The sequence below is a fragment of the Drosophila nasuta genome, chromosome 3, assembly GCF_023558535.2.
Source record: "Drosophila nasuta strain 15112-1781.00 chromosome 3, ASM2355853v1, whole genome shotgun sequence".
NCBI classification, from domain to species: Eukaryota; Metazoa; Arthropoda; class Insecta; order Diptera; family Drosophilidae; genus Drosophila; species Drosophila nasuta.
This window is the reverse complement of record NC_083457.1, coordinates 53,547,322-53,571,320: the sequence shown is the minus strand read 5'-3', so window position 1 is coordinate 53,571,320 and position 23,999 is coordinate 53,547,322. Positions and strand designations below refer to the sequence as shown.

Genomic DNA, 23,999 nt, shown 5'->3' with positions numbered 1-23,999 from the left:
CTCACAATTTGCTAGAATTGCTCAGTGCACAAATGACCGGCGACATGGAAGGACACTCTGGCTGGAAATTGCGGCACATTTTCAATCGCAAGGTGAAGCAGGCGGACGATGTTTCAAGCAAAGCCACAGATGACATTGACTTTGACTTGAACATTATCAACACAGAGAAGCCCACGGATTATGCTCAGTTAGAGACGTTTCATAGGGCTGTATATCCAGGTGAGTTCATATTTTTATTCATTTTATATTATTTCAATTCAATTCACATTTATTTCTCGCAGTCATGTTACTAGCGCAATGCTTTTCACTCATGCCTTTAACCAACATTTGGCAGCTGAATCCACGTCGCATGAGATTTAAATTCAAATCGCTGCAAATGCTTGTCACCATTGTCTTTATGGTGGTCACCTCTGTTTTACTTGTCAGCATGCTCAAGCATTTATTCAAGATTGGCATTACAGCTAAGAATTTTGGTAAGTAAATGTTGTAATATATTCAATTTATGAAAGTGACTCACTAAACTCAAAACAAAGCTGGTAATAGCAAAGAGAAGGCAAACAGTTTGCATAATTTCATCGTGCAATAAGGCTCGGTTTTTAAAAATGTGTATCCTATCTTTCAAATGAGAATGAAAGTCCTTCAAGTCTTGAGAGTTTCAATATTAATTAATCTTTGTGACTAAACTCAAAACAGAGCTGGTAAGAGCAAGAAGGATGCAAACAGTTTCATTCTTTAAAATTTGAATGAAACTTAATCAAGTCTTGAGAGTTTTTACTTTTTTTCTACAAATTGTAAATATAAATATGTATTTTATAATGATTTAAGGCAACTTCTTGATATCTTTCCTTGCAGTGGGTCCTGTTTTCTTCACCTTTGTAGAATGCGCTTGTATTTTGTTCATTGATTTGGCTCGTAAGTGGCCTGCTTTGATGCGGCACTGGACACGCTTGGAACTGATCTTCAACAAGCCACCTTATGAGATGCTGCCCACGAACTTGATGCAACGCGTGCGTCTGCCTGCTGTTATAATAATAATTTGTTCTATAAGTAAGTGTAACAATTCAGAAATGGATTTTAATAACTCACAATCGATTTTTTTACAGTTGAACATTCTTTGTATCAAGCCTCTGCAATTGTGAACTTTGAGCAACGCATTATAATCTGCGCAGAGGCTCAGAACACAACTGCGGACACGTCTTTCGATAACTACATACTGCACAACTATGAATATGTGTTCCAGGTGATGCCTTATCATCGCATCACAGCTGTCTATATATTGGTAAGAAAATGTAATTGATTTAAAAGTAAGATTATTGATAGAAAGCTATGATATATTTCATTATTAATTTGTAAAATGTTATTAACTTTATTCACGGAAATTATAATTTCATAATATATAATGTTGGACCTGACTTCTTGTTATAGATGATAAATAGATACCCATTCTCTGTATATTATTTTTTAAAGCAACTTTCCTTTCTAACTTGCAGCTCGTTAATGGCACCTGCACTTTCATTTGGAACTACATGGATCTCTTCATCATGATGGTCAGCAAAGGCTTGGCCTATCGCTTCGAGCAGATCTCCATGCGCATTCGCAAGCTGGAGCACGAAGAACACATCTCGGAGTCCACATTCATCGAGATTCGCGAGCATTATGTGCGCATGTGTGAGTTGCTGGAGCGCGTGGATAATGCGTTGTCCAGCATCATTTTGTTATCCTGCGTGAATAACTTGTACTTTGTCTGCTGTCAGCTGCTAAACATCTTCAAGTATGTTATTATAACCGATTGATATAGAAGACTTAAAGATCAATTTATCTTCTAGCAAACTGCGTTGGCCCATTAGCTATGTGTACTTCTGGTACTCCACACTTTATTTGGTGGCACGCACCGCCTGCGTCTTTCTTACGGCAGCCACCATCAATGATGAGTCAAGGAGTGCACTCGGAGTATTGAGGCGAGTGTCCACTCGCAACTGGTGCGTCGAGGTGGAGCGACTGATATTTCAAATGTCCACACAAACCGTTGCTTTGTCCGGCAAGAAATTCTATTTTCTCACTCGTCGTTTGCTCTTTGGTGTGAGTATAATTTGTTATTGAGTTAAGTACGTGTTATAAACGTTTACCTTCCTCAGATGGCTGGCACAATAGTCACCTATGAGCTGGTGTTGCTGCAATTCGATGAACCAAATCGTCGCAAAGGATTGTTGCCCTTGTGCGGGTGATAAATTGGCAACATTTGCATTGGCAAATTGCCATTCGTCATGGCCGGCCGACAGGTGCCGCAATTAGCCTTAAATTGTAGTAAATACTTACTGGTGAATTGTAAAAAACAACCACGCCCCCATCAACATCATGCTTCATACACAACTGTCAACTTGTCGCAAGCACACGCTTCACTCATAGTTCAGTTTTGACCATGCCACAAGGCGAAGCTTTCTATCGCGCTGTTTCGCAAGGTAAGCCAGGGGTTAATTAACAAATAATATAATTGTATTTGTGGAGTAAACTGCTTTATTGTTTTAAGTAATTCAGCGTGTATACACATTTCATTAGTAAATACCTGAATTAAATGTTGACTCACTGTGAAAATGTTTAATATAAAAAGTGTTGCATACTTATTTGGGCAATGTGAATATGAACTTTCAGCTCAATACTTTCAATGAAATACTTTCGTTTAATAATAATGATTCAACATAATAAAGAATGTAACTATATTCGAAAAGTAATCTACTTTATTATTTTAAATATTCAGCTTATATACAGATTTTATTAAAGAAAATTGAATTAAATCTTGATTCACTATGAAAAGTTTAATATAAATAAGTGTTGCATACTTATTTGTGCTATATGTATGAGTTTTGAGTATTCAATTAAATAGTTTCGTTTAAAATGAATAATTCTATTTCATCAAAATTATATGAGCTCTTTACAACATAATTTGATAATAAATCAGATCAGAAACGTAAAACGTTGAAGTAAACCTAAGAATCTGTATTGTTGCTTGAATTACATGTGTCATATAATAATAATAACTAAATAGAATAAAATATAAATAGATATTGTTTAATAACTAAATTGCATTCATTCTTTCAGTACTTTTTATCTCACAAATCTATGGTCTGCTGCCTGTAAATAACATTCGTTCGCTCGAAGTCGAGAATATCAATTTTCGTTGGCTTAGTCCACGCACGTTTTACTCGGCCATTATTTTATTGCTCAATTGTTGTGAATTTGGCGCAGTTTTAAACTATGTCGTTGAGGTGGGCATTAATTTTCACACCTCCAGCAGCTTGGCGCTTTATATTGTGTGTCTGCTGGAGCATGTGTTCTTCTGGAAATTGGCAATCAATTGGCAACGCATAATGAAGCATTGGCATCGCGTGGAGCAGCTCTTTCTAAGTATACCTTATCGCTTCTATGATGAATACAAAATGAAGCGACGCATTAACATTGTGGTGGGTCTCATTATGTCATCTGCTTTGAGTGAGTAACCTATTGTAGTATATATCTAAGAATGTTTTACTTCTAAAGTTAACAATGTTTTCCTTTTAGTTGAACACTTTTTGCTGCTGGCCAATTCTTTTCACTTGAGCAATCTGGAGCGTACGCAGTGCAACATTAATGTGAGCTACTTGGAAGGCGTTTACAAGTGGGAGAGGCCGCATCTCTACATTATCTTGCCCTACAAGATTTGGTTGCTGCCTTTCTTGGAGGTGACTTTGAAGTTGAATTTATAATTTGATTAGATTTCTTATGTTGCTGTTTTCTCTGCAGTGGATCAACGAGACAATTGCGTATCCTCGCTCGTTTACTGACTGCTTTATCATGTGCATTGGCATCGGCCTCGCTGCACGTTTCCATCAGCTGCATCGTCGCATTGCCGCCGTACACAAGAAAGTAATGCCTGCGGTCTTTTGGACAGAAGTGCGTCAACATTACTTGGCTCTGAAGCGTCTGGTGCGTCTTCTAGATGCTGCTATTGCGCCACTTGTGCTGCTCGCCTTTGGCAATAACATGTCCTTCATCTGCTTTCAGCTCTTCAACAGCTTCAAGTGAGTGGCAGTCACTACAAAACTTTTATTTTATATAACCATTTTATTGCAGAAACATTGGCGTGGATACCATAGTGATGGTTGCCTTTTGGTACTCGCTCATCTTTGCTCTTGTACGCACCACTTTGACCATTTTTGTCACCGCTTCCATCAATGATTACGAGCTCAAAATAATTACTGCGCTGCGCGATGTGCCCTCCAAGGCGTGGACCACAGAGGTGAGAGGTAATTTCATTTACAAATATTTACTAATCAAAGTACTTTACAGGTGCAACGCTTTAGCGAACAACTTGGCAATGATATGACTGCGCTTTCTGGCAATGGTTTCTTTTATCTAACTCGTCAACTAGTGCTGGCTGTTTGTTATTTAATTGAAACACTATTTGAACTACTTTTAACTCTAAACTCTCTTACAGATGGGCACCACAATAATCACGTATGAGCTGATGATCTCCGATGTCATTAATCAGGGCTCCATTCGGCAGCGAACTGTTTATTGCTAGGCACTTATTTTAGTAGCTGCACTCTTAAGCACATTTCTGGTTGTCATGGCACATTGTTAACTAATCAGATCTTAACTGCAAGCTCATTAATAAAAGTTGCGTCATACGCCCCGTTGTACACACGCTCGTTTGATGGCAATCGTTGTATTTTTACAAGTGCTGCATGCCACATTTGGCCAGTAAACAAGCAGCAGCAATGCAGAGGCAAATGCAGCGCAATAAAAATACACTTCACCATGCCATCGGACCTTGTAAGTGTTTGGCAATTAAGTTTCCTTTAATTACTCGGAGTTTCTTCTTTTGTAGTTCTGATTTTGGCGCAGTTTTTGGGCGTTCTCCCCGTCGCTGGTGTGTCGCCGAATGCTGCTGTGGAGAAAGTTCAATTTCGCTGGTTTTCTCTCTCGTTTCTCGTAAGCTGCATCATACTGGGCTTTGCCATCATGGACTGCGTGCTCTCCTCCAAAATAGTCTTCGAAAATGGCCTCAAGATATACACGATAGGTAGGTTTATTAAACTTTTAACTTATTCATTAATAAATATCCTTTTTTTCGACAGGTTCTCTTAGCTTTAGCGTCATCTGCATTGCTGGCTTTAGTGTCTTTCTCGTGCTCTCCTTCCGCTGGCCTCGAATCATTAAGCAAACTACTCGCTGTGAGTTGATTTTTCTGCAACCCGCTTATGATTGTCACTTTGGTCGACAATTTGGGCGTCGCATACGCATTTGGGGCGTGGTTTTGCTTGTGGCTGCTCTCTGTGAGCACTCGACTTATGTGGGCAGTGCCATCTATAGCAACTATCAACAGATTAAGGAGTGCCAGTTGGATGTGGACTTTTGGTTGAATTACTTTCAGCGCGAGCGTCAAGAACTCTTCACCGTATTCCACTTCAATGTGGTGCAAGCGATCTTCATCGAATGGACCACTTTAGCCATGACATTCGTGTGGAACTTTGTGGACATCCTGTTGATACTGATCTCTCGTGCCTTTCAGCTGCGCTTTCAGCAGCTGCATTGGCGCATCAGGCAACATGCGGGACAACGCATGTCCAATGAGTTCTGGCAACAGCTGCGCTATGATATTCTAGAGCTCAGCGATCTGCTCAAAGTGTATGACAAGGAGTTGTCCGGCTTGGTCATCTTGGCGTGTTCGAATAACATGTACTTTGTGTGCGTGCAAATCTATCACAGCTTCAAGTAAAGTAGCGACTTCTTGTGGCAGCAACTGCTTTGCTTTGATAACTTTCATTGTCTCTTCTTAGAGCTCGTGGCAGCTTCATGGATGAGCTGTACTTCTGGTTCTGTCTGTTCTATGTCATCACACGTCTTTCCAATATGATGTTTGCTACTGCAGCTATACCACAAGAGGCAAGAGAGATTGCCTACACTCTCTTTGAAATACCCACCGAGTTCTGGTGCATCGAACTTCAGCGCATCCAAGAGATACTTTTAAGCAACGTTTTTGCGCTCAGCGGCAAAGGTTTCTTCTTTATGACACGTCGTTTAATCTTTGCTGTGAGTTTATAAACTATCTAAAAAGTATTCTTATTAAACTTACTCTTTGCAGATGGCTGCCACGCTGATGGCCTATGAGCTGGTCTTGATTAATCAAATGAGCGGCTCTGAGGTGCAGAAGAGCATCTGCAGTCGTGGCGCTGGCAGCTCAAAGAGTATTTTCTATTCATAGTCAGCGTGCTGCATATTTGATGAATGTGTCTGCAATTTGCAAGCACTAGATTTGTAAACAGATAGCGCACAAAACACATATATTCAATTGGCATGTCCTGGCATTAAAGCGAAACAACAACTCAAGTGTTCTGTTTGTTATGAAAGTGGCAACAGTTTGTCGCCTGACATGGCGCGGTCAATAGGTGTTGCAGCCAAGCGGCGCAAGAGTGTGGCACTTATCAATTTCTGGCGTGTGGCACGCGCCGACAGCGCGTAAGTTGACACGATTTGCTAAAAATATAATTGGGCTAAACGACTATTTATAGGACGAACATAAAACGCAGGATGAACTACAAGAGGAATAGTCAAAAACGCTGGCCCAGACGTAAGCAGTGTAGAACTTTACCTATTACTTTAAGTCTATATTTTAACTTTCTTCTTCATTTGTACTTTCTTTTAATAAGAAAAATCATTTAGGTATGATTTAATTTTTTTTGCTCAAAATAAGTATTATTAGTTATGCATTATATTTGTTTTCTTTTTTTGTTTAGACCCTCTTTATAAGTTTGTGTAATTTTTGTTGTCAATGAGATTCACACAAAGGCTGTAATGTAAAAGCCCATTTTATATTGAGAAAATTGGGTATACATTATATTTTCGAATTTAATTTTTGATTGTATCATATATAATTATTAGTAAGTCTTCTAAAATTACTTCCAATAATGAAAAATATTAATCACTGTATTATATTTTCTTACCATTATTTTTAAATTATTATTTTCTTACTTCGAATACTTAAAATAATGGTTTACTATCATTAAATTTTATACCCGCTTATGAAGTACTATATCAATATACCAAATATAGTTCTTAGTATATTTGTAGTATTTATTGGTATAATAATTCCGTATATTTTAAAATTAATACCGCACTATTTTGCTTTTATTCCAAATAAAATATTTGCTTACTAATAATCATTCTTAAACTACATAGCTTTTGAATGCATTTTGAGTGTATGTATATTAATTTGCTGTATTTTTTAAATTAATGCAGCATTGCTTTGCTTTTAGTATTTTGGCGGTATATTAAGTTGATATATTTTAAAATTAATATCGCACTATTTTGCTTATATTCAAAATGAATAGCGGGTATCTCACAATCTAGCACACTCTACTGCAGCTTTCTTTCTTGTTTCTTATTACCTCACTTCTTCTAAGAATGTTTACATGAAAGTAAAATATATATATCTTTTATATTTCTTAGTCAATGCCTTACTACAGTACGCTGATAGAGAGGATTATGTGCACAGCGGTTCCTTTCAGGAGGCCATCAAACCAGGTTAGTCTATCCTACTATCATTCAACTTACTCCACATTCTAATCCTTTTTCTCTAAAGTGCTCATCATAGCTCAGATATTTGCTCTGATGCCCGTGCGTGGTGTCAGCTCCAAGTACGCCGAAGATTTGAGCTTCAGCTGGCTGAGCTTTCGCTCCTGCTACTCGTTGGTGGTCAGCATTTTGTTTTTGATCAGCTCTGGCTACATGGCCGCCTTTGTGATGCATGTGAATTTTGACTTTGACTCGGTGGAAACTCTGGTCTTCTATGGCTCGATATTTTCCATCTCGGTGGCCTTCTTTCATCTGGCAATCAAGTGGCCAGCTCTAGTGATTGAGTGGCAAATGGTGGAGTCACAATTGCCGGCTTTGCGCACCGAAAAAGAACGTGGCGCCTTGGCTCATCACATCAAAATGATTGTGATAATTGCCATGGGTTGTTCGTTGGGTGAGTTAAGCATGATGTAGATATATATTTTACTTTCTATATACTCTTCATTGCAGTGGAGCACTTGCTGAGCATGCTGTCCAGCATTTATTATGTCAACGCTTGTCCTGTGCTGCCCAATCGACCCATTGACAGCTATTTGCTTATAGTCTTTAGCATGTTTTATCACTTTGTGGAGTACTCTACTACTTTGGGTGTCCTAGGAAAGATTGTCAATGTGTTGGCCACATTCGCCTGGAGTTTCAATGACATCTTCGTCATGGCTGTCAGTGTTTCTCTAGCGGCACGCTTTCGCCAGCTCAACGATTATATGCTACGTGAAGCCAGAATGGTAAGATAGATTTTCAAATATGTTTTTTTAATATATTAATCCGTTTTCTTTGCTTTGCAGCCCACAAGCGCGGACTATTGGATGCAGTGTCGCATTAATTTTCGTAATCTGTGCAAACTTTGCAATGTTGTCGATGATGCTATTTCAGTCATAACTCTGCTCTGCTTCAGCAACAATTTGTACTTTATCTGTGGCAAGATATTGAAGAGTTTGCAGTAAGAACTTTGTTAGTTCACTTTAAAGCTTTTATCTAATTTATATTTTATTTTTAAGGAAAAAACCTTCTGCTTCTCATACCGCTTACTTTTGGTTCTCCTTGGGATATTTGCTTATACGCACTTTGATACTCTCGCTTTATAGCGCCAGCATTAATGATGAGTCTAAGCGGCCTTTGCTCATCTTTCGACTGGTGCCTAGACAATACTGGACAGCAGAGGTAAGTTAATGATATAGAAGAGAGAAAATTTAAAACTGCTGAAGTAGAATAATACAATATTTCATTTATGTATATTTTGCATAAACTAGAAGTGCAAAAAAAATGAAGATGTACGTTTGACTAATAAGAAACACTATTTCGTTTATACTTTTGTATAAATTAGAAGTAAAGAGTAATGTAAGAATTTCAGATATTTTCAGATTATTTTAGACATTTAATTGCTGAAGATTTGGGGTCAATATTAATTTATTTGTATACTATGAAAATGCAATTTCTAATTTTAAGAAATTGATAAATTCTTTACTCATTCTTTAAATTCAATTCAAGTATTTGACAAATGTTATTGCCTGGATTAATATTATATTATAGTAAGCAATATTACTTTTAATGCCATTTCAAATTTTAAGAAATTTATTAATCATTTACTCATTCTTGAAATTTAATTAATTTTGATGAAATATTTATTCTTTCACAGCTCAAGCGCTTTTCAGAGGAGGTGCACATGGATCAGGTGGCTTTAACGGGCATGAAGTTCTTTCGGCTAACTCGAGGAGTTGTCATATCGGTATTAAATGAACTATATATTCTTTTAAAAAAGAACCATAAAAATTGTATTTATATTTTTTAGGTGGCTGGCACAATTGTCACCTACGAACTGATTTTGCTGCAGTTCAACAAAGCGGACAAAGTTAATGATTGCTATGAACACTGAAAAAAGGAATACACACAATTGAAGCAGAACTTGCAAAAATTTGTTAACAGACAGCTGAGTTATCGCTTTGTGCGCCAATGACCTGCAATTTGTAGTGTTATTTATAAATGCCACGTTGTCGCTTTAATTATAGATAAGTGCAAAACAACAGGTGCATTTTTAATGGGCAGGACATGCAGTGACAAGCTTGTTATTTATTTTTCTGCACAGTTGGCTTTTGCCTGCGATTGAGCAATGAGGCTTTTGCCCAAGTTGGGACGCAAATTTCGGCGCTGGAAGAAGTTTAAGAAGTCGCCATTGCTGAGGAAACTTGATTTGCTGCACGAAACGTAAAAATTTTGTACTTAAATTCACATAAATATTACTACAATTAATCTTTTTATGCAGCGCTCGCAAGCGTGCCTTTTTAGAAACCTCGCAGGATTATATAAGTCGACTGCAAGCGGAGTGCGATGAAAATGTGGTCACAAGTAAGCGTATACTTGATATTGTCGTATACTTAATATTACATTGCTTTGCAACTACGAGTAGAATTGCGTGGCAAAACCCGTGACCAATTCCTCTACAATGGCACTTTCCATGAGGCTGTGGGCAAGGTGCTCCTCACCGCCCAATTCTTTGCCATGATGCCGGTGCGTGGCGTCACAGCGAAGCATCCCAGCAGCCTGAGCTTCTCCTGGCTGCATGTGCGCACCTGCTGCTGTCTGTTGTTTATCTCCTCCACGCTCATCGATCTGACCTTGACCATCTTCAAGGTGTTGGATGGACCCATTAGCTTTAACAACATTAAGCCCATCATCTTCAGAGGCTGCATTCTGTTGGTCTGCATGACAGCTCTCAATTTGGCACGCAAGTGGCCCGAATTGATGATGCATTGGCACGACATCGAACAGGACTTGCCACAGTATCAGACGCAGAAGGAAAAGTGGCGTATGGCGCATACGATACACATGGTCATGCTGGTGGGCATGATGCTGTCCTTTGGTAAGCCAAGGAAGGGAAGCTTAGCAGATTTTTATACCCGCTAACCATAAGGTAGAAGGATATTATATATTTGTGGCTGCAGGATATGTATGTAACAGGCAGAGGGAGGCATCTCCGACCCTAAAATTATATATATTTTCATCTGCGTTAACAGCCGAGGCGAGATATTCATGTATATCTGTCCGTCTGTCTGTCTGTATGAACATCTAGTTCTTAAAGACTATAAGAGCTATAGATATAATTTTTGTCAGTACTTGTTAAGCTTGGACGCAGATCAAGTTTGTTTCATATTTTTGACATGCCCACTTCTGCCCCCGCAAATCAACAAGAATCGAATATCAAGCTTAATTTCCTAAAAATATGGTTGCGATCAGATACAAATCGATAAGTTACTTAAGATATAATTTTGTGTTATGGGGAGGAGTCCTACAGCAATGGGGTGTTAGGAGCTTTGGCTGACAATCTGGTATATTTCAGTACTCTATTAAAGTACTCTATGGTATATTTTCAATATAGTACTATTCAATATACCAAATACAATGATTAGTATATTTTAATATTTAATTTAATATATTAAAATTAATACCGCACTGTTTTGCTTTTATTCACTATCCACTACGCGTATCTCACAGTCGAGCACACTTGACTATGGCTTCTTAATATGTTGTAATCCTTTTAGCGGAGCACTTGCTCAGCATGATTTCGGCCATCAACTACGCCTCGGTTTGCAATGTCACCGATGATCCCATTCGGAATTTCTTTATGCTTACCAACGATGAGATCTTTTACTTCATGGGCTACTCGCCGCCCTTGGCGTTGTGGGGTAAACTACAGAATGTATACTCTACGTTTATCTGGAACTATATGGATGTGTTTGTGATGATTGTCAGCGTTGGCTTGGCAGCCAAGTTTCGTCAGCTCAACGATAATTTACTAAAGTTCAAAGGAATGGTGAGTTGGCAGAGTTTCCTTGAGGAAACCTTTAGCTAATCCTCAATTACAGCACATGCCACCTTCGTATTGGTCGGAGAGACGCATACAATATCGTAACATTTGCGGCTTGTGTGGTAAAATGGACAATGCCATATCGTTGATTACCATGGTCTCCTTCTCCAACAATCTCTACTTTATATGTGTTCAACTGTTGCGCAGTTTGAAGTGAGTGCTGATGACTTCTCTTAACCATACTTTAATCAATGTTTTCTATTTCCAGTCAAATGCCTTCGGTGACTCACGCTGTTTACTTTTACTTCTCGCTCATATTCCTAATTGGACGTACGCTGGCCGTGTCCTTATACGCAGCCAGCGTGCACGATGAGTCGCGTTATTCGCTGCGCTATTTGCGCTGTGTGCCCAAGGATTCGTGGTGCTCCGAGACGAAGCGTTTTGCTGATGAAATCACCAGTGATTTGGTGGCGCTAAGTGGCATGAAGTTCTTTCATCTAACTAGGAAGTTAGTGTTGAGTGTAGGTTGATTAACTGCAAAAGTGAAAGGATTAATAATTAGTCATTTATATACTTTTAGGTAGCTGGCACCATAGTCACCTATGAGTTGGTGTTGATACAATTCCACGAGGATCAGAATCTCTGGGATTGCGATCAAAGTAATTACTCGTAATCGATTTTTGTTTGCATTGTTGTTTTGTTTTTGTTTTTTATTATCATTGAAGCAATAAGGAAACCAACAAAAGATCGCATCCTTAATATCAATATCGGTTATATGCTTAACTATACAACTACATTTCATATGTTCATGTTTTTTTTTTTGTGGGGTATATGTGAGTTTTGTAGAATTAAATATCAAATTGTTGTCCATGTTAAATATATATATATTAATGGTCACTAGTTTCACTTACACGCTAAACAGCTATTTAATGAGTGGGGGACGAGGGAGGTGGCAAGGGAATGGACACTGGCATGGGGTCGAGCCTTCTCTCTTCATCAGTGGTCGGGGTCGGTGTGGTGTCGATGCACACAAAAAATTCAGCTAAACATTTTCAATTATCGTAAAACTGGCTTAATTTTAAATTCAGTTGAGTTGCTTTAGGTTTCATTTTCATATTTGTTTTTGTTTTAACAAAGAAGGTAACACGTACGATACGGAAGTCTGGTGGTTTCTTGTTGCTTTACGTTCTCTTTGTTTTTTAAACATTATCAAAAAAAAAGCCAGGCTAGAAAAATTATTGTAGCGATTATGCGATATTAAGTGACATATATGTATATATCTATGTATGTGTCTTGTATATATATGAAACTGAAGCGGAAGCTACATGATCATGATTGCTTAGAACTATGCATTAGTGTAATTGCTACAGCTACATGTGTGTGTGTGTGTTTGTGTGGGTGTATATAGTACTATATAAATGTGTGTCTGATTCTTACTGCTGTCAGTAAAGTGCTACGAAAAAACTTGTTCGATGTCTTGTTGAACGCCATCTACACTCTTCCATTCCATAACACATAGCGAATACAATATAGTAATTAGATGAGTTTCATTGAGTAGGTGAAAAGGCAAAAATAAATTATCACAAAGATTGAGATCTTAAATTAAAGCATAGCGAGAGTGTTTTCAAATAAATATCGAATATCGAGTACGTAAAAAATGAAGTAAACTGAGAGCATTATCAATTAAACTGTAGTCCTAAAATGAGGAATGCTGAAACACAAATGCGAGCAAACCGTGTTTGAAAATGCTGCTTTAAGGTTGAAGCAGCCAGAGATAATATTGGTGAGGAGTGAGTGCAGGGGGAAATGGTTTGCCAATGTCTCTGAGCTCAGTGTCGCTTGGCATCGTATTGCTTAACCTTCTCCGGTATGGCTGCCTTCTCCACAACCACATGCAGTCCCAGTTCCTCCAGAGATTTTACGTAGATCAACTTGCGCCAGAACTTTGTGCTGTGGGGAATACAAAAATTGCAATTAATTGATGCTGTTAACAATGAATATATATTCTTATGCAAATCATTTGTACACAGCCTAAAGTAATGATCTCAACTTTCTCTGGTTTTTTAATCGCAATAATTTTTGAAAGCACAAAAAGTTAATACAATTTTAAAGCCTTATTAAATCAGTGACAAATCAGTTGCACAAAACTGGGATTGTCATTCTCTGACAGAAAATATTAATAAAAATCCTGAAATTAATTTATGCAGCAAATATTGATTATACATTCTTATGCAAATTATTTCGAGACTGCCAAAAATAATGGGTTTCGTATATAAAATTCTCTTGTTGGTTTAATGCAAATACTTTTGAAGCACTCAAAAAATGTGTATCAATTTTGGTTGTAAGTTTTAAATAATCGCAAATTGTTCATAGTTCAATATAAATAAAATAAATATACTTTTTAAAGGCTCCTATTGATATTCCCCGATTTCTACTTAGCTGTAAATGCTGATTATTCGCTGCCTTATCTTTGCATATAGATGTTATAAGCTATTATTTCATATCTGCTCACCTGACAAACGGACGCGCCATCCAAACCAGGGACTTGATCCAGAATGTGGGATGCACCAAATACATGTGCTTCAGACTCTTGCGCAAGCGGCGATCCAGCAGTTGATAGCAACTAAAAGAACATACAATTATTTGAGCAAGCAGTTACTCGATACACACAGTGTGCAGCTCTCACCGCTTGAGCCATGGAAAGGGTGGTACATTACGCCTGTTGGAGCCGCCATGCAGATAGATGAGCACATAGTCATCGGTGACCAGCTGCTCCAGCGTCTTCACCACATACAGAAACAGATTGTCCATGACATAGCTATAATCGGCTCGCGATCTGTCCGGCAAATGGCAAGCACAGAATATGACAATGGCATTCTGTCCACCAGCCTTGAGATAGCCGCCATGGGAGAGCACACGCTTGTAGGGCTCAATGACGCGCATATCAATCTCACGGGTTTTCCCATCCGGCAGCGTTATCTTTTGCCAATTGCGTGAATCGCGTCGCTCCTCATCCGCCGTGTATTGCGGCAGCTCGGCTGTTGCAGCAGCAGTTGTGGTAACCACAGCGCCACCAGTTGCATGTGGCGTGGGCGTTGTGGCCATGCCGAAATCATCTAGGTCATCATCGTTGTCGGGCAGCAGTTCGGGACCCTCGCAGTCGTCATCATCGTCATCGTCTTCGCCATCGAGGCCGTCGATCAGTGAACTTGATGGACTCAACGAGGCCAAATTGTGCTCGATGTCTTCGTCATCGTCGAAGCTGTGATTCGATATGGAATCCAAGCTGGAGATGTCTTCGCCACCAACACCAATCCGCTTAGTTTTGCGCGATGCCTTGTTGTTGGCATTGGGCAGCAATGAAACAGACTGAAAATTCGACTCCACAGCTGCCAAATACTGCGAAACATCCGCATCCGACTCGCTGCTAATCAGATCCGGACTATTGGCACGCAATAGACTGACCTTTGCGTCCTTTGGCGGCTTCACGCGCATATTGTTCTGCTGATTGAGCGTGTTGCGCACAGCTTCCGTTGGCACAACGTCGGGGAAATTGTTGCGCTTGCTCTGAAACGGTTCAGAGTCGGAGTCTGTGTTTGTGGGTGACATCAGCGGATGGCTGTTAGCCAGCGTTAGCGTGCGTTCGGTTGTTATATGTCGTTGTGGTACTCCTCCTCCGCCTCCAAGCGGCAGTAACAACTCCGGCCGTATTATTCGATTATCCAGTAATGATGAGTTCACGTTCTCGTTATTCTCTCGTTTATCCTCCTCGATCTGATGCTGCTGCGAGGTGGCATCGTTCACTTTGTTTGGCATCCGCTCGTCGGCCAGCGGCGAGACGCCTGTGGAGTCCGTTGGCGTCTCGGAGATGTCCATTTTGCTCTCGGACTGCGACGATTCCGATTCCGCGTAGTGACAACTGAAAGCAAAGCGCAATCGATTAGTCATCATCGGGTTCAGTTGTCGCTTAATCTGTGGTGCACACACTCACCTCATAGTTTTGTGGCGTTTGGGCAAAACGTTAGCGAGTTGTTAGCAATACTGTGGTGCCTTAACGCACGTATTTATGAGGTTCATTCTTAGGAATTAGACATTACTTATTTCTTATTTATTCGAGAATACCACTGCTTTTGTATTTGTAGCAAGTGTGACCGCATGTGTACTCTTGTCAATACACCACTTTTGAAATATAATAATAATTTATCGTTATCGATAACAGATTGGTGTAAGCATTTGTGGCAAACTAATTAAAACAAATAAAAAGTAGAGTAAATTGTGTAATACTCTAACATAACAAATTGGTTTTTAACAAATATAAATTACATTTTAAGTTATTCGTGTTGTTATTGAATTCTGTTAACTTAACATGGTGCTGCCACTTAACAGAGCGTTAAATATACGTTACTAAATATATCATATTCCTAAATTGGTAATATTTAAATCAATTTACAAGAAAAATAAAAATTACCCTCTAGTTCTTGAATAAATTAATTTCACATTACTGATTAAAAGGTTCACAAGTTTTGCACGCATTTTTGGAAATTACCAACTGTCCATCATTGTGTGACCAATATGGTAATTTTAGAAGTGATATATTTCGGTATATTTATCGACTTAAAATAGTATATTTTGGATTTTCACTGTGGTTACCAAGCACATTTGCGTTGTTAAAAGAAAAACAAAAATATTGCATAAAAAACCATGGAAGGTACGCAATTACCTGCTACAATTGCTAATAATGCCACCCCAGCAATAGTGAAAACAACTCTAGGACCAAATGTTGCAACGCATGCAGCAGGCGCTCCTCCTGCTGCCACTACTGTCAGTGTGGTGTCATCGACATCTGTCAACACTTGCGCAGCCCCTGTCATACCAACAAAAACAACAATAACAACAACTCCATTAACAGCATCAGTAGCAGCAACAACACTTTTGAGTAAAACTCCGATTCACAATTTGCCGATTGAGTTGCTGCAAACCGACGCTGCCAAGCGCCGAAGGTGAATTTTATTTTGACATTTGGAAAGTTCATTAAATAACTGTACACAATTTTGCTTTCAGTTCATCGCGTACAATAAAGCGCAAACGTTTTGACGACGAGATCGTTGAATATAATTTAACAATACCAAACAGCCGTGGCGGCGGTGCCGATGCAAACCGATCGAATAGACCACGCACCACATCGCAAAATTACACGGGCATACCCACAACACCAACAAGCTTGCTGCAGTCGCCTGCAACAACTGTTGTTACCGCGGAGACATCACAAACCGCGGGCCTAGCTGTTGAGACGTCACTTGGAGTAGCAGCAAGCAACGTTGCAGCAGCTGCCACAACACCTGCAACACCCACAACGCCTGCAACGCCCAGCTTGCCATTGCCTACGATTATTGCGCCAGTGCAACAACAACAAACGCAAGCGCAGCCGAAACCCAAACCAATTATGGAACGTGCTCCTGCCACAGAGCGCCGTCCACGTCCCGCACGTCCGGCGAGCAACAAGAAGCCGCGTCGCAATGGCCGCCCCCTGGCACAGATGGCCACCAAGGATTTGGGACGCTGGAAGCCAATCGATGATCTGGCGCTTGTCATAGGTATACAGCAAACCAACGACTTGCGCATGATTCATCGTGGCGTGAAGTTCTCGTGCAAGTTTACGTTGCAGGAGCTCCAGCAGCGTTGGTATGCGCTGCTCTATGAGCCCGCGGTGTCGCGCATTGCCGTCTCTGCCATGCGCAATCTGCACCCCGAGCTGGTGGAGTCGGTGCAGCGCAAGGCACTCTACAGCGTGCTGGAGGAGGATCTGCTGGGCACCATTAAGAGCGTAAGTCAGGCATCTGTACTGTTTGCAATATGTATTTATATTTGCAATCTCTTTGACAGACTGATACACCCAAATTGGAGCAGTTCCAGGCGCTGCTGGACAAGAATGCAGCAATCTTTTATTGTGCGCGCACAGCCAAGTCGCTCCACAATCATTGGCTGCTGCTTAAGCAGTATTGCCTGCTGCCAGATCAAACTGTGAAGCCTCTGCACGGCAGCGAGCCGCTTAGCTTCTCGGATGCCGAGGATCAGATCTTCGATCAGGACTTGCATGAGCCACGGGACGAGGCCTTGGAAGTGGAACTCGCTCTGGCGGATCGTCGCAACAAACGCGACATACGTCTGCTGGAGAACGAACTCTCACGATGGGGCGTCCTCGTTGACTCTGTTCTGGGACCCACAGCAGCTAGTGAGTTTGATAATCAGACACTAGCTTGTCTGTGCGGACGCTTGGTGCGCTATTTGATGCGCTCGAAGGAGATAACATTTGGTCGCGAGGCCAAGGAATGCGGCGTCGATGTGGATCTATCACTGGAGGGACCTGCTGCTAAGATATCAAGACGTCAGGGCACCATTAAGATGCGCAGCAATGGCGACTTCTTCATTGCCAACGAGGGCAAGCGTGCGATTTTCATTGATGGCACACCGTTGTTGAGTGGCAATAAGACACGCTTGGCGCACAATTGCACTGTGGAGATCTCGGGACTGCGCTTTACCTTCTTGGTGAACTATGAGCTCATCAATGCCATACGGCAGGAGAGCGCCAAGACTTCGAATCCACTGAATTAGCTTAGCTTTAGAGTAACTTACGAGTTTAAGCAACTGCAGCAAGGTCGCTGTTATATATTTCTATTCTTAAAACTAGTTCTGGAAATATACGAGACATAAACACTGGCATAAGCGTGTACTTAATGACCCCCACGACGGCTTCATAATAAAGTCAATGTGCTCACGCCTTCGATCGAACGGAAGCAAGATCAAGATACTCAACTATGTATGCCCGCGGCAGCCAAGACAATTAATTCGTTAAGAATTGTCAGCTTTTCGATGTGTAACAGGATATCGTTTATATTGCGGTCAGTTTGGTTTTCGAAGCCCACACGCGCCTTTAGACGCGAATTCGAGTTCAAAACTCCTACGCAGTCGAAACTCAGTCAGCAACTACTTCAGACCAAGAACAACGAGAACGTGAAGCGAGTGTGCTCGACTGTGAGATACCCGCTACCTATAGTGAATAAAAACAAAACATTGCGGTATTCATTTTAAAATATACTATAAAAATATTAAAAATATACCAAATTATACGTTTGGTATATTGATATATTACTACAATCAAAATATATCATAGAGTGTAAAATATACCAGATTTATACCAGGCAAAGCAACATACAAAAGTATTTCTTTTATAACTTCAACAATTTCAATCCGATCGCAACCAAATTTTTATGAATTATAAAGACTATAGTTACTATTGTATGTACCGGAAGTAATGTATCTAGCGTGTTTTTTGATTTTTTGGAGAATTCGAAAATTTGAAACAAACTTGATATGCAAACATACATATAGTCACTGAGATCTAGATATTGCTACGGATGGACGAACAGATAAACAGACGGACAGAAAGACACACGGACGTGGCTATATCGTCTCAACTATTGACGCGGATCAAGAATATATACACTATATAGGGTCGGAGATGCCTCCTTCTGCCTGTTACATACATTTTCCGGAGACACACAATTATAATACCCTTTTTAATCTATGGTTAGCAGGTATAATAAAAAAGCAAATAGGAGATTTAAGTTCTTGGCGCGCTATGTCATGCGGCTAATTTGTGGCTGAAGTCGTAAGCTGTTATTAATTACAGCATAGCTCTTAAAAGTGGCTACTAGCATACTACTATAAACCATTCCTAATCATTCTATTCGCATCAAGAGTGTCGCGCAGTTTTTTCATGTTTTGTTTTTGGGAATTTCTAGTTAAAGACCATCAAACCATAAAAATAACGAAAAAAAATGGCAAAAGAGACACGCGATTGTTGTTCACATTTTCGTTCCCATATGTAATTAAATTAAAATTTAAATAAAGACATTTGTCAAATTACAGAAATTTGTTCGCCGACTAAGTGCATAATTGTATTTATTGTCCATTGTTCTGTGACTTCCACATTTCTTCTGATCTACGCCGAGTCAAGGCAACGTGACGTATGCTTGATCTGATGTGTGATGTGATTTAAGCAAATTTGTTAACACATGAAAACAACAATAAAAACGAATAAAAATAATAAAATGATTAGCTGCCAAGAAGATGGGTAACTGCAGCATTTGGTAAGGCGCCTGGCCAAATACCATAATTAATTAACAAAAAGAGCGCGCGAGCGGCAGCTGAAGAACACCTGTAACATAATATAGAAATTAGTGGCAACAAAAGGAATAGATAGATGGAGAGAAAGTTCGATGACTTTCGGCGGCGACCTTTCTTTGTGTTCGTGTTGTATTCGTGTTGCCTCATCTGTTGACGCGTCTTTTAAGCGCGTTGTTGACACTATAAACTAATAAGCTGTCGGCCATGCTTAGCGGGGTTCAAGCCGCCATCTGAGAGTCTCAAAGTCTCTAAAGTCTCGAGGTCGAAGTCGTTGCAAGGCATATTAAAATATAATTAATTGTTGTCACTGTCTATGAAAAGTCCATTTATTTTGTCGATAGATCGATTTTTGTTACTTGGAATTTCGCTACGCTTCTTCGTCTGCTTCTTTTTACCAATTCTTCGACTTCTTTTGCTGTCTTCTTTTTTTTTTCTTGTTGGTTGATTCCACAACAATTCGAACGTTGATTTGTGTGCATTTTTTGTGGCCAAATAACAAAAATAAAAAAGAACCTTCAACTGCTTTCTTTTTGGCCAAGTTAGCTGATGATGCCAGAACTCGCCAGCTAATGAAGTTGGCCTTTGTCTTCGCTGTTGTTGTTGTTGTTGCTTTGTTATTACATATTATATCTTCCGATGCCTTTTGTGCAGTTCAGCGAACTTTTGTTGTTGCCACGATGCTTTGGCGATGTCGCAACTGCTAAAATTAGTCGGAATTTTCTAAACTTATTTCTTCGGCTCGTCTCGCATTTGATTTTTTATTTTTTATTTTCTATTAGCGTAGGTCATGCTGTTTCTCCTCTTCTTATTTTTTTCGCCAATCTCTAGTAACTGTTTGTCTGGGCCCAAATGTGGAGCGTTCCAGCGATTGTTGTTCTGCGATTTAGTTTTTTAGTTTTTTTTTGCGCATGTGGGTGTTTTTTTGGCCATAAGCTATAAGCTTTGTGTTTTTGGGCCAAACTTTCACAACAAAAGCAGCCGAGCAGGCAATCGTCGGGATTAGCTGCATGAGATCATAAAGTGTAATTTATATGGGCTGAAATTGGGTTAGTCTATTGTCAAATTGGCACCTGCAACTTTGCCTTTGATATACAACGCTTCGATTATCTCATGCTTACATAAAAGCAACAACAACAAAGCAGCGACAACAACAAAAATGTTCATAAAACTGTCAAAGTCAATGCGCGTCAAGAGTTCGTGACTTTGCAGGAATAATAGTAAAAATAATATTAAATATCTATGTATAGACAGATATTGGAAATAACCAAAAGAAAAAATCCTAATAATATAGTTTGAGCTGAACATTAAATACTCTTAAATATAAAGCTTTGAAATGTTTTTAAAGTTTATTCATAATATTCCTAAGAAATAATAAATAAGTCAACAAGATCTAATCATAGTTATTTTCTTTACTATAGCAACTTGTAATTAGAAATTGGTTAAGTGTATTATTATAATAAATTTAACTATAAATAAGTCAATAAAAATTGTAGTATTTCATAATAAAGTAAATACAAAATTTCCAAGAAAAGGAAATGCTTCAATATATAAAATACAAAATTTCATAAAAGTGATAAATTGCATATGCATTTTACAATAAATTAAATACAATATTTCCTAAAAAAGAATTTGAAAATGATTTAAAGTCATAAGTTTTAATGAAAATATGTATTATTAAATTGTAAATATAAAAATATAACAATTTTAGATTTGATAATAGAGTAACTAAAAAATTTCCTAGAAAAGAATTTGCAAATACTTTACTATTAAAATAAAAAAATTAAAAAAAAGAAATTTTTGTCAAAGAGAAGTTCTTTGTTTTCTTAAGATTTATGCAAAATACGCCACGCATCGTAAACATTTATAAAAATAGGCTAATTTCTTGTAAGTAATAGATTTATATGCATAAATGAAACAACAATGCGAGAATAGACATAATCAGATCAATGTTATTATGTTCATTTTGTTCAATAATATTTTGATGACTTCTATTTTGAATAATCAGCTCATAAAACGCATCAATAATTAATATACTCAAAGTTGTTAAACAAATCCCAAGATACCGTGCAGAAAGTGTATGTGGAGAGCCATAAAAATAGACAACGATTTGACATGGAACGATTTGCTGAATCGATATGCCAAAATCAAAGCGACAGCGTGCACTTCTCCCTCCTCCCTCCCTCCACCCTTCTCCCTGCCCCTTGTGACTCCTTTCGCTGTCATTCGATCAGCGAGTCAATCAAATCGAAAACTCTTCGCTTTGTAGCTTTGTACAGTGTGTGCTATAAGTGCACGCACATGGATTATACAATGCGCCAATACATCGAATATTTATAGTTTGGGTCTGTATTAATTTTGCTAATCGCGTTTCGATCAATTTGATTTCAATTGTCAAACGCACAGCAATGTTGTAGCTGTAGGGGGAGGTGGGGGCGTGTCACATTGAGTGACACTTTTGGACAACATGTCGTATGCGTCATGTTCAGATATTTAAATTTTTCGTTTGCGCTTGTAACGCATAAATAATCACAGCACTCGAATTTGTTCCGCATTTTGTTTTGCCTGTTTTATTTTGGTTGCTCATACGCACAGTGGGTCGCGCGGTTGTGCACTGCATGCTAATTTCGCCTAGATTTTGTTTTGCTTTTTATTTATTGAGAGTTCGTTTGTGAGTTGCAGCCTTAGATTTATGAAATGTTTAGATTTTCGTGTGATTTAAGCTCAGGAAAATGATATCATGGCAATGCCAATAGCTGTGACGTCACTCCAACGCCCACAGGGCAAGCCAAAGGGATAGGCGCAGTCTCTAAAGATACAATGTTGTGTGTGTGTTAGAGTGTGTGTGTGTGTGTGGCACAACAAATGGTGGCGACTCAAGCGCCAGCCAGCGGCGACAAGTTGAACGGATCGCATAGCCTTGAAATGCGTTAGACAATCGGCGAAAAAGATTGTCAGTCACCCACGCACTTCACAACCAACAATAACAACAACAACAACAACAACACGATTGACAACAACGTTTTTATGATAAACACTGGCGCCAAGATCAACTACGCTCAATTTGCAAACTCCACTCTGGGCGGCTTAAGAGCTCAAGTTGTTATGTGAGCCGAGAGAGATCTTTAGCAGACAAACAACATTACAACAGTTTTGATTTTTTAATTAAATCAAGCCACAAGGCAACAATACTATAATTGTATATATATATATCTCTATCTATCCATGGATCGATAAATCTTTTAATCAAATGTGGGCGCCTCTTTCCTTAATGGATTCGTTTTTATTGCATTTCGCATACATTTCGACTGAGTCAAGTTGTGAGTTGTTTATTGATTTGTGAAATTATAGTTTTAACTTTTTGCCATTTATTTATTATTTCTAACACGATGAGCAATTAACGCAGAATTTGTATGTGTATCATAAATATTTATACCCCCTTGCAATAGGATAGAAGAGTATTATAAGCTTGCTATTGTATGTAACAGACAGGTGAAGTCAAAATAGTTCGAAAGGCAAGCGTTGTTTTGAAACTAGAAACCTATCAAACTTTATTATTCCTGAAAATGGGTTCCGATCAGATAAATATTGTAAAAGGTATACAAGAAATAAGTGCAGATAACAATCTAATATATAATCTAATACAAATACTAAATGCAATATATTTTAAATACTATATCAAATACCAAATATTGGTATAAAACTACTTATCATCAAACTTTCTGATTCCTGAAAATTAAGTTCCAATCAGTTCTATAAGAAATAGTTTCAGTTGAAGATTTGGTATATTTTTGTATTCTGTGATATATATTCAATATTATATCTAATACCAAATAAAGTTTTCGGTTATTTTAGTATTTCTTCAGTATTGAAAATAGTTAGCGAGTATCTAATAGTCGAGCACAATCGAATGTAGCTTTCTTGCTATTGAGACTGCGTCTAAGGAACTCTTTCAATACTCAACGAATGGTACATTTTCTATAGTAAATCAAATACCAAATTTGGTTTTATTGGTACTTTTTTAGTATTTGGGGATTATCTAATAATCAAGCATAATCGCATATTTAGATAGCTTTCCTATTTCAATATTGTAGCATTTATAGAAGAAATAAGTAGAGATGAGAATCTAGTATATTTTGTACTATATGGTATATTTTGAATTGTATATCGAATACCCTATGAGTATATTTTTCTGTATTGAAAATGATTAGCGAATATCTAACAGTTGTTATTGAGAATGCGTCTGAGCAACTCTTTCAAAAACGCAACAAAAATCAAGGCAACTTTGGTTTCGATCAGAAAAATATTGGAGAATTTATAAAAGAAATAATTTCAGATTACCAAATTGGTATATAGCGTACTCTATGGTATATTTTGAATATGTAGTATATCGTATACAAAA

General features: G+C 38.7%; 6 protein-coding genes across 6 annotated transcripts; 5 read left to right on the top strand and 1 right to left on the bottom strand.

The window, feature by feature from the left end:
- Positions 1-32: 32 nt before the first annotated feature.
- LOC132788321 (gustatory receptor for sugar taste 64a-like) lies at positions 33-2,483 on the top strand. Its single transcript, XM_060795653.1, has 7 exons — positions 33-219; positions 282-473; positions 853-1,047; positions 1,104-1,279; positions 1,491-1,771; positions 1,827-2,079; positions 2,136-2,483. The coding sequence occupies exons 1-7, from the start codon at positions 33-35 to the stop codon at positions 2,223-2,225; spliced, it is 1,374 nt and encodes a 457-aa protein (XP_060651636.1). The 3' UTR covers positions 2,226-2,483.
- On the top strand, positions 2,417-12,102 carry LOC132788320 (uncharacterized). The gene is made up of 26 exons (XM_060795652.1): positions 2,417-2,459; positions 3,293-3,486; positions 3,556-3,716; positions 3,778-4,055; positions 4,108-4,273; positions 4,324-4,413; positions 4,472-4,553; positions 4,865-5,059; positions 5,115-5,751; positions 5,817-6,069; positions 6,122-6,224; positions 7,486-7,560; positions 7,619-8,005; positions 8,062-8,336; positions 8,397-8,551; positions 8,610-8,772; positions 9,248-9,337; positions 9,401-9,460; positions 9,535-9,553; positions 9,717-9,813; positions 9,872-9,954; positions 10,016-10,468; positions 11,148-11,419; positions 11,472-11,626; positions 11,682-11,938; positions 11,998-12,102. The coding sequence occupies exons 2-26, from the start codon at positions 3,366-3,368 to the stop codon at positions 12,084-12,086; spliced, it is 4,716 nt and encodes a 1,571-aa protein (XP_060651635.1). The 5' UTR covers positions 2,417-2,459; positions 3,293-3,365; the 3' UTR covers positions 12,087-12,102.
- LOC132789275 (gustatory receptor for sugar taste 64c-like) lies at positions 4,573-6,248 on the top strand. Its single transcript, XM_060797182.1, has 5 exons — positions 4,573-4,809; positions 4,865-5,059; positions 5,115-5,751; positions 5,817-6,069; positions 6,122-6,248. The coding sequence occupies exons 1-5, from the start codon at positions 4,722-4,724 to the stop codon at positions 6,239-6,241; spliced, it is 1,293 nt and encodes a 430-aa protein (XP_060653165.1). The 5' UTR covers positions 4,573-4,721; the 3' UTR covers positions 6,242-6,248.
- LOC132789276 (gustatory receptor for sugar taste 64e) lies at positions 6,250-9,708 on the top strand. Its single transcript, XM_060797184.1, is given in 8 exon segments — positions 6,250-6,495; positions 6,549-6,607; positions 7,486-7,560; positions 7,619-8,005; positions 8,062-8,551; positions 8,610-8,772; positions 9,248-9,337; positions 9,401-9,708. Coding segments are annotated over 8 exon segments (1,434 nt in total). The 5' UTR covers positions 6,250-6,409; the 3' UTR covers positions 9,485-9,708.
- Positions 12,103-12,228: 126 nt separating the features above from the next.
- LOC132789273 (protein prune homolog 2) lies at positions 12,229-15,581 on the bottom strand. Its single transcript, XM_060797180.1, has 4 exons — positions 15,405-15,581; positions 14,100-15,332; positions 13,926-14,036; positions 12,229-13,363 (listed from the first exon to the last, which is right to left on the bottom strand). The coding sequence occupies exons 1-4, from the start codon at positions 15,407-15,409 to the stop codon at positions 13,243-13,245; spliced, it is 1,470 nt and encodes a 489-aa protein (XP_060653163.1). The 5' UTR covers positions 15,410-15,581; the 3' UTR covers positions 12,229-13,242.
- A 465-nt stretch (positions 15,582-16,046) lies between these two features.
- Positions 16,047-18,514, top strand: LOC132791333 (microspherule protein 1). The gene is made up of 3 exons (XM_060800201.1): positions 16,047-16,413; positions 16,475-17,237; positions 17,297-18,514. The coding sequence occupies exons 1-3, from the start codon at positions 16,115-16,117 to the stop codon at positions 18,023-18,025; spliced, it is 1,791 nt and encodes a 596-aa protein (XP_060656184.1). The 5' UTR covers positions 16,047-16,114; the 3' UTR covers positions 18,026-18,514.
- Positions 18,515-23,999: the final 5,485 nt, after the last annotated feature.